This window comes from Anarrhichthys ocellatus, unplaced genomic scaffold (assembly GCF_004355925.1).
Source record: "Anarrhichthys ocellatus isolate YVR2014 unplaced genomic scaffold, GSC_Weel_1.0 scaffold2, whole genome shotgun sequence".
Taxonomy (NCBI): domain Eukaryota; kingdom Metazoa; phylum Chordata; class Actinopteri; order Perciformes; family Anarhichadidae; genus Anarrhichthys; species Anarrhichthys ocellatus.
The window spans coordinates 1,569,059-1,578,745 of NW_022280032.1; the positions used below are offsets into that span (position 1 = coordinate 1,569,059).

Sequence of the window (9,687 nt, forward strand, 5' to 3'; positions counted from 1 at the left end):
AACTTGTTAACTACGTCTGCAGAAAACAAAAGTTCTAATTTTTAGATCAACGATGCAAGCATAATGCTAGAAATGCTCCGGCTTCCTGTGATGGAATTTCCGACACTAGACATTTAGAGAAAGCACACAGGAGGACGTTGGAGAGCGGTTACGACTGGGTGATCCTGGAGCTGGTCAAGCGATTAGGTCACATCAGGTCTGGCAGAGTTGTGGTTGACAGAGGAGAAACAGCAGCACAGCTTTGGGCCGGCTGCCATTTAAGACAATGGGGCTTCTCAGGGATGGAGCTTCCTTGAATTGTGCACCGTTTCCACGCAGTGAATGAAAATACGAGCCCCTCGGAGGTGGTTTTTCCACCATGGCCGGCAACAGCTGATACGTCAGAGAGCGCTCACCCTGAGCTGAACTGATATTTCAAAAGGTGCACTAGACGGCATTCAGAGCATTAATGGCAGCAAACAAGTATTTGCTTTTTAAAGATATAGTGTCGCACTCCCTCTGTGTGTGTTGTAATCATAGACTAAGAGGTGGACGTAGTCATCGTAACGTTCACCGCGGTTTTAAAGTCCTTGAGTGTGGCATTTTGGCCGTCGCCATCTTGTGTTTTTTGCAACCATTGAACTGAAGTGACCATATTTGGACTTTGGAGGAGTGACGTAGAGACGGCGTATACGGCTCTGGTAGCGGCCTGTCAATCACAAGGTGGCCCCGCCCTAAACATTATTGTCCATAAAGTACCATCATTTACTAAATGAACATCATGCTGTATTGAAGACGACTTGAAACTAGAGATTGAGACCATAAACTCATGTTTACAATGTTTACTGAGGTAATAAATCAAGAGAGAAGTAGAGTCATTTTCTCATAGACTTCTACACAACCACACCTCCGGTTCCCCGTCAGGTAAACACGTTAGCTGCATGCACCGGCTCAGTTGCCGCCATGTTGAGAGCTGTTGAAAAGCAATAGAAATGCTCACAATCGTAATTACGCACCTTCAAAGGTAAGCTATTCTTGGATGAGAAAGTGGTTCACCTACATGAGGTAAGGAGGTGCCCGTTTGATGCTCATTGTGTCTTTGTGTCATGGGCTAGATGTCATCACCAAGCTTCTCTTTAAATAAGGTGTGTGAAAACTAGTGACAACTTGTCAATATTCATGTTTATTGACTTTTGTTTTTTTAATGTTTGGTGTGTACCACAAATTAATGTACAAAGAAAACTGATGAGCTGTTCACAGGTGCACAAAATAAATTGTGGATAGTAATGAAAAAACAGCTCCAAACCTTCTCCGGAAAACAAAACATGGAAAAACCTTTTGGCATCCTTGTTATCATTAAGTCTAATTAGCAGTGGCATTTTAAAGTTTCAGTTTAATGGACACCCACTGACGCATCACTTCCTGTTGCGTTACTTCTAGCTGTACTTTGGCCGTAGTACACCATGGCAATGATACAGCGGCTCAATTAGCAGTATCAAAGGCCCCGAGCATCCACACAGGTGTTTTCAGTTAACGCCGATTAGATCTCTGCTCAGGTTAAAGCTGCGATGGGAACGACGTGAGGTCAGCACACTAATTACACCCCGAGAGCCTTTTCACAAGAGGACATGTCGTAGCAGGACAAGCTCAGGGGTAATTACTGACATTACCAACGGCTGTGCTCGGCTTTAATAAGCCTCTTCCAGTGGCGTGCTGTGTTGCACGCTGGCTCACTGTTATTGGTTTCGCACGTGCTTTCACTGCTGTGGTATACAATGCCAATGATCAAAGGGGGGGGGTCACACTTTTCCATGACTTTACTGCACTACCCGGATGTCGTGGAGCACCTTCACCAGACCAGCGGGTCTGCTCTGATGCTGAAACAGGTGCAATGAACGTTTAATGAATGTTTAAATCAAGCTGTCTGGAGAACAGGGCTAATCAAGCAGAAGTGAAAACACCTGTGTGGGAGGACCACAGCTGTGAAAGTGGAACAAAGTCACTGCGTGAGTGATCAGGTATTTAGCTCATGCAAAGAGTGGATATTAGTCAAATTATATGTATACATTTACAAAAGAAAAAGATGTTAAAGTGCCGTTTATTGGATGAAATGGAAGGTACACGGCACAAAAACAACAGGGACACAAAACGGTTTCATGTGAAGCAGTTTCCAGTGTTTTTCCTGAATTCATCAAGTCCTCTGGGTACCATGCCTTCATTCCTACACAACAACCTGACAGTGTTCATATCCATCAGGACCCCTTTGGATGAAAAACAATAACTACTGTCAGCACTCCGTGATTGGCTTGTTCAACGTTTCCCTTTTTATTTATACAGAATTATACTTTATTTCTAAATATCTAAATCTATAATCTAATATTAGATACTGCTTTGTGGAGGCTAATGGAGATCCAAACACCTGTACAGTCAAATGTAATCTAATACAGAGGCTGAATCTTTTGTGAAGATCAATTCTACAGCATTTTCTGATTCATTGGCAGTATTATTGTACTGGATTAGAACTGCTCATTAGATGTAGTGCAATCCAACATCCTTGCAATAATCTACATCTTTATGCACGTTCTTTATCCACATTAATATACTGACAGTATTAGAAATATAACTGTCTTAATTACAGATCTGTTGTTTGTAAAGCAATAGTTTGCACATGCAGGTATACCTCATGAACTGGTAACTGATGGTGTACACTGGACGGTTTTCACATGGACAGTTTTTTGCCTTAAAATACTATGAAAATACTACTATACACCTCATTGGATTATGTGCAACAAAACAACTCCAGCAGCGGAATGTATTATCAGAGTGTTGGCCATTTACTTCAAAATCTCTCAATGAAATTAAGGAAGTTATGATTTAAATTCAGTTTGGTCTGGAGTGCAGTGCAGTGGAAGCAAAGCAACCCCAACCCTGATATTGCTGCATAGAGGAGAGTCTCAGTAAAAGGTGTCATATTAAATCAACGGCGGGTTCTAGAGTAGAAGAACAGCACCAATACCATTAAAGACACCAATTTGATATAAAGAAATCTGACAATACAAAATGAATCTCATCAGTAAGAAAACACAGTGCAAGAAAGGCGACAAATAAAGTACTTGTTGAAGGAAGAGGACTGATTTTAAGGCAGATAAAGTGATGCGACGGATTGATCGATACTGTGATCTGGTTCTGTTATGGACAAAGAAAAGAGCACCCAAATGGACTCTATTGTTGTACGTCTCTGTGTTAGAGATGTCAGGCACTCTATGTCAACGCAACCAAAATCATCCCTCCCCATGTGCAGCTGCACCAGTGTTTTCCCCGCTCCGGTCCTCGTCTCAGCCGAACCCCATCCTGGTTTTACAAGTGGTTGTCGAGGAGACGGTAGGGAGATGCTTGGGCCCCTCTTACGCCACGGTTTTCTTCTTGCACTCCACGGAGCAGAACAGGAAGCCCTGCACCGCCATGAAGCGCTGGCCCACCAGGCCCTTGGAGCAGCCAGAGCACTTGAAGCAGTGCGGCTCGGCGTGCCAGTGGTACTCTCCATAGGAAACCCTCTGGGCCTCGGGCTCCACCGAGTTCTGGCAGGCGGCGCATTTCTGCCGGAGGACACGATGATGTAAAGGCAAATAGTCGGCGTTTCACTTTCATTTTGTTATTCAAGCTTTCCATTTAGGTTTCAGACATTTCGTCTTTTCAACGAACACACTGCTGAAAACACTCCAAATCAAACTCCACTGTAGCCGCACGAGAAGTGTGAACATGAGGCACGCATGTGCACATAAACATATACAGAGAAAAATAAATCAAATATTGGTCCAGGTTTTTAACAGGGAAAAGTGTTTTCCTTTAAAGCCAATTGAATTCAAGTGGAAAGTGAGTTTTGAGGCAAGAAGCACATGGTTCTTAACATTAACTTTATACACAAAGTATAACGTTGCATAGAAGTGAGTCTTTGTGGGGATTATGTCGGATAAATCGTGTATACACATGCTGAGTGCTTCACATTCTTGACTTCTGGGCAGCCGGTGTTGATTTACAATCCTTCTCTGATATCAGTTTTACTCTGAGCTCTGCTGTTCAACGTGTGTGAAGCGCTTTTACACCAAATGAAAATATTTGATGTACTGCATTGTTTCAAATATTAACGTACTGTACTAGACAACTATATAAAAATCTTCATTATAATAACCTCCGTTGATTTTTTTGATTTTGCCACTAGGATATTACTGTCGTTAATATAGATCCTACTTTCTACGTATTTGTAGGTCAGACAGGACTCTCGTCAACCTAAACCTACACACTAAGAGACCTAAATAGTGGTTTGGATAAGAGCTTCCAATAAACAAATACTCATAAATTTCAGCTACTTGAACAAACAGAAAGACAGAGAAGGAAAGTCTCACCACAGCGTAGCTCTTCATGTAGCACGGCTGGCAGACCGGCTTGTCGTTCTCCATCACATACGTCTCTCCGGCGAGGATGCAGTCGCAGTCAAAACAGCAGAAGTGCTTCAGATGCCAGTTCTGGCCCTCAGCCTGAGTGTACTCATTACTGAAGATCAGCTGTGGACACACACAAACCCAAATGTAGGTCATATGGTGCTACATACCTGGAAACTACAGAAAGGCTGATGCATCTAAAAACCACACAATAATTGTGTTGCAATGAAAAGAAAACGGGACAACTCTAACCCTCCCTCACCTCATCGCAGCCTCCGCAGCGCGGCTTCTCGCTGTCTCCATAGTGGCGTCCACAGTACAGCTTTCCTTTCTTCCAGAAGTAGATCATGTCCACCAGCAGCTCCTTGCAGGTGCAGCACACGAAGCACGCCGGGTGCCACATCTTGTCGTAGCCGGCCCGCTCGGCGTAGACGGCTGGCTCGCCCAGACGCATCGGCTGCTGGCAGTGATGGCATGACTGGGAAGGAGAGGAGAAGAGACGGTGGTCAGGACGGTGGAGGGTTTGATTCCTCGCTTTATTTAGGAGCGCTTCTAAGTCAATCACCAGTGAATGTGTTTTTGATAAATTACTTTTTGTTGATTGATTTATTATCATTACGACACACAATGCATGTATTAGATGGAGTACCAATGTACTGTATGGATATCTAACTGTACACAAATAGAATACTGCGTTAGAACAGTGAGATGCATTCTGTCCCCAAAATATTTCTTTCATGTCCTTTAATAATAACAAAGAATTATGATGTACTTCCAGTCGGTCTACACAAAGGCCAACATCCTTCTCTTTGACTCCATCTCAAAGTCAAGAGGGCCTCCTTTGATCCGACAATCAGGCTCTTCTATCAGGGAACATTTGAACCTTCTGCCCTGGACTCACTGAATGGTGAAGAATTCCCCTTTATAAACACCGATGTTATTAATCAAGATGGTGGAGTTATGGGGAAGGTAGCGATAAGTGAATACAAAGTTGTTAGCGACGCTCCCTGCCGGGAGAGAAGAGCGTACTGTGAGGAATAAAGACGGAGGATGAAGCTGAGAGAGCAAGAGAAGGAGAATGTGAGAACAACACGGTGAAGAGAGAGAAGACGTCTTCAATCACAAGACTCCACACAGAGAGAAGAAGTGGCTGCACACGGTGGGGATGTGACTCACGACCCACGACCCACTGTGAATTAGAACGAAATCATCCCGAGAGTCGGTCTTATGGCTCCACCTAGTGTCCTGTTTAATCATGACTGACAGCAATGCACTGTGGGAACACGAGGATAAATCTACTGAACTGTTAACACTAAGATCATAATTTAAACGTATTCTGGTGTGGATGCCGACACAGTGCAGATGTACAGGAGTGAGACTGCTTACAAAGGCCCGCTGTGGTAGTCCAGCCTGCTGCGCTCCAGGGACGCCGATGGCTCCAGCAGTGGCAGTGGTACCCATGGCTCCTCCAGCTGGCCCCAAGCCAGCAGACGGTCCGGTCCCAGGCCCCGAAAGTGGTCCAGCACCACCGGCTCCGGCCCCTCTACCTGCTCCGGGTCCGAAGCCAGCACCACCTCCGGCCCCAGCCATAGGCCCAAAACCAGCGCCTGCAGCCCCTGGGCCGGAACCAGCACCTGCTCCAGCCACGGCACCCCCAGCTCCCGGTCCAAACCCAGCCCCTCCGGCACCAGGTACACCTCCAGCCCCGGCTCCTCCCTGCCCTCCAGCCTGAGCCATCTCCTCAGGCAGCATGACGTCTCCGACCCCCAGGGCCTCATCCTTGTACTTGCGGACGAACTGCTGCATCTGCTTGACCTCGGCGGGGCTCAGCTCGTGGCACATGGACGGGTCCTGGTCGTGCTCGGGCAGCTGGCGGGCCATCTGCTGCCGGCGGTAAACGGCTCCCTCTGTCCCGGCCACCGGGCGCTTCTCTGGTGGGAGCAGCTCGATGTATCGCACCGCCTGGAGGTCAGAGGGGAGAAGAAAGAAGAAACTGTTCAGACGGAACGAAGGAAAGATTGCATGAAGGACAGAGACGAGAAGAGTGCACGGAGAGACGTTAAGGACCAATCAGGAAGAGAGTGAGGGGAAGAATTTAACAAGGTTCCTACTGATACAGCGCTAGACTAAACACACAAGACGTTCTGGTAGCAACTCCAAGCACCAGATTAGAGAAATGCTGAGAGCTGGTGACTATATCCTCTTTTTAATCATAATTCATTATTATAATCAAATATCTCAAAATATGCCGGCTGAAGAATCTTAAATCCTGTTTCAGGATCTCAAAAGCCTTCACGAGGAGCCCCGGAGTGCTAAAACTATACCATGGTGCTTCTCAGGGGAACCGGATCCTGTAAACTTCTGATCAAAGAAGAAAAATAAAATACAGGCAGGTAGCCGTCCAACCATTACATATGTCTTACTACAGTCCTGTGAGTCACAAATACCGGATATTTAGTTTTTTGTCAGAGCATTAGATTGGTTCATAGCTGTCAGGATGCAATGACAATTTCAACTAAATTATCAAAAGTATTTTGAAGAAGATTACCAACCTGTCCTTTAATATACAATACTGTAAATGATGAATCAAATATCAAAACAAATCTAATTAAAGCCTCTATTGTAGCATTAGTTTGAACTCTTACCAGATACTTATTGGCTACCGGTGGCGCCCACTCATAGGTGACAGACTTCATCGGCACATCTTTGGGGACTGGCACCAGATTGGCTGACGTGGCGCCGACAGCAACCGGCACTTTGTTAACCTTGACAGGTGTGAGGCCGGCTGGTACGGCCTGAGACTGGGCCTGAGCCTGGGCCTGAGCCTGGGCCTGAGACTGGGCCTGAGCCTGGGCCTGAGCCTGAGACTGGGCCTGAGCCTGGGCCTGAGCCTGGGCCTGAGCCTGAGACTGGGCCTGAGACTGGGCCTGGGCTTGAGCGCCGTTGGGTGCCCAGCCTGCAGCAGCGCCAGCAGGCTGCACAGAACCAGCGGTGGCCGACGGAGGCACCACAGTGCAGGAAGCGCTCGGCGGCACGATGTAGGCGGTGCCGGTGCTGGGCAGAGTGATGGTCACCATGTTGCCCTTGTAGCTGGGGATGCCGTCGGTCTTCAGCTTGGCGATGAGGCCCGTGTACTTGGTGTCCTCGAACAGCTTGCCCACCTTCTTGTTCTCTTCCGAGTTCATCTGCACGTTGTGCTCCGTGAGGCCACATTTACAGTTTCGGCAGATTTTTCTGTCAGAGGAGAAGAAGACGGAAACATTTCAGATTTACAGATATCAGACACATGCATGTGTTATGCATGTGTATTGTCTCGTGCGTTAACATGTGAATTCCTAAAGTGATTTATACAATACATCGATGCTTGGTTCAGTGTGGAACAATGTCCTTATTTTCTTGATATAAGAAGCCCAGCGTTCAATTCATATTCAAATATCTGCTCTTCTCACATGCCTCGACACAGCAGGCTTCATATTTGCAGAGGAACTATGACATCATTTATGGCCGCTATGCTGCATGCTTCAGCATGCCCGGGCCCACAGACTTCACTCAGCAGTGTCGAGCTTTGTAAGCCCGGTTTATACTCATATTGGTGAGAAGAAACAACAATAACGGCAACATTTATACTCAGGAACAGAATCAGGAAAGATACCTTTAAACTAAGGCTGACATTAACTACATTACAGGTATTTTAAATCCAGAATGATCTATATCCACGTTAACTAGCTTGCAGTCTTCTTCTTCCCTGTCACATCTCGGCATGTTACCTCCACCTGAGGATCAGTGGAATAGTGCGACCCTCTGCATTATCTCACCTCGTGCACGTTTACGAGTTGTTCCGTAGCGCTACTCGAGCACGTTAACGGTAAAGACGTGTGATCAAATTATGGATATGCAGCACAGTTTTCACATGTTTTATGTTTTTGGAGTTGAGGAAAGCCTTGAACTCGGTGGAAAACAAGTGTCCGAGTGTAACAGTACCACATTCCTGGCTGAAGGTCAGACACACTAAACCCCCACAGACCGCGGTGGGCCTTTGTGCTGCGACGGGCTTCAGGGCACCCGTTGCTGTCTTCTGGAAAACTAGCCAAGTGTGGATGATTGTCCGGACAGAGCAGTGTTTCATGAGCCACTGGCCCAAATAAATGCACGTTTTGTGCCAGAGATGGGAGGCAAAGGCAGAGAACCGCGGGTAGTCCGGCTGCTCCTAAACGGTCCCATGTTGTTGTTCTGTTAAACTACGACGGGGTGCTGGGGCCATTGTAGGTAAAAAGAACAACAGTTACACAGCCAGTGGGGAGTAAAGCTATGACAAGAAAACTCTGATATTCCCTGAGATTAAAGTGGCTAGTTTACGAGAAAAGAAATCAAAAATTCATGAAAAAAAAACTCAAAAGCTCAAACAGGGAAGTGCAACATCGTGGTGAAGTCAGCCGTCTGAATTTTGTAGTTTATTTTATGTTCCGAGTTGTTTTTTTTAACATGAATAAATGCAAATATTTGTGGAAGTTCAAGGAAAGTAGAGACGAACAACTTCCGTCTTTGATTACACGAAGGCGTGTCTTTTATTTCAGCACAGCTAAAGGTAAAAAACAACCGTTGAGAAGCCATTATTCCAAACACGTAGCTAAAGCAACAGACAAAAGGCCCATACTGTGATACCATGGCAGTTTAACAACCTATTATAGAGAGTTATGTCCCGAGAGAGGGATGCCTGGAATACTCCGGCACAGAGAGGTGGAGGGGTGGAGACGTGGAGAGATGGATAGATGGAGAGGTGGATAGATATACAAGTAGAGAGGAGGATCGTTAAGCATGCTCGTCTTTAATATTCTCTTTGATAATCACAGACTAACATACTGATGAAAGCAGTGTTCTACTGCGGCTCACTCTGCAGCTCCTCCTCAAGGTTCAGTGTTTTGCTCAACAGGCTTCCTTTAACCTCAGATGCTGCTCACTTACTGTAATTACCCAGAGGCCTCTAGTCTCGACACAGGAAGTCAAGGGGCGGGTTCCCCACCGTTAAACATGTTTCTGACGGTTCCGTGCTGCCTGACAGAAGCTGTACAAACCTCCAGAAATGAAGCTCGAAGCCTTCACACTTGTCCTTGCACTTCAAACAGGCCGCTCCGGCTCCGAACTCGTGTCCGAGGGCCATCTGTGAAACAGAGCACATGAGGGAGATTATGAAGGACGTCGTGGTTTTGTGTGTGCGTACATGTATACATATATATATATATACATATATATATACATATATATACATATA

General features: G+C 46.0%; 1 protein-coding gene across 1 annotated transcript in view; it reads right to left on the reverse strand.

Moving 5' to 3' along the window:
* Positions 1–2,059: 2,059 nt before the first annotated feature.
* Positions 2,060–9,687, reverse strand: part of tes (testis derived transcript (3 LIM domains)) — a 21,014-nt gene continuing 13,386 nt past the window's right edge. Inside the window, exons 2-8 of the mRNA XM_031869847.1 lie at positions 9,491–9,576; positions 7,370–7,652; positions 7,064–7,291; positions 5,805–6,380; positions 4,681–4,896; positions 4,383–4,541; positions 2,060–3,575 (exon numbers count right to left, since the gene is read on the reverse strand). Coding sequence (XP_031725707.1) covers positions 3,384–3,575; positions 4,383–4,541; positions 4,681–4,896; positions 5,805–6,380; positions 7,064–7,291; positions 7,370–7,652; positions 9,491–9,576 — 1,740 coding nt within the window. The 3' untranslated portion in view covers positions 2,060–3,383. The remainder of the gene's footprint in view (positions 3,576–4,382; positions 4,542–4,680; positions 4,897–5,804; positions 6,381–7,063; positions 7,292–7,369; positions 7,653–9,490; positions 9,577–9,687) is intronic.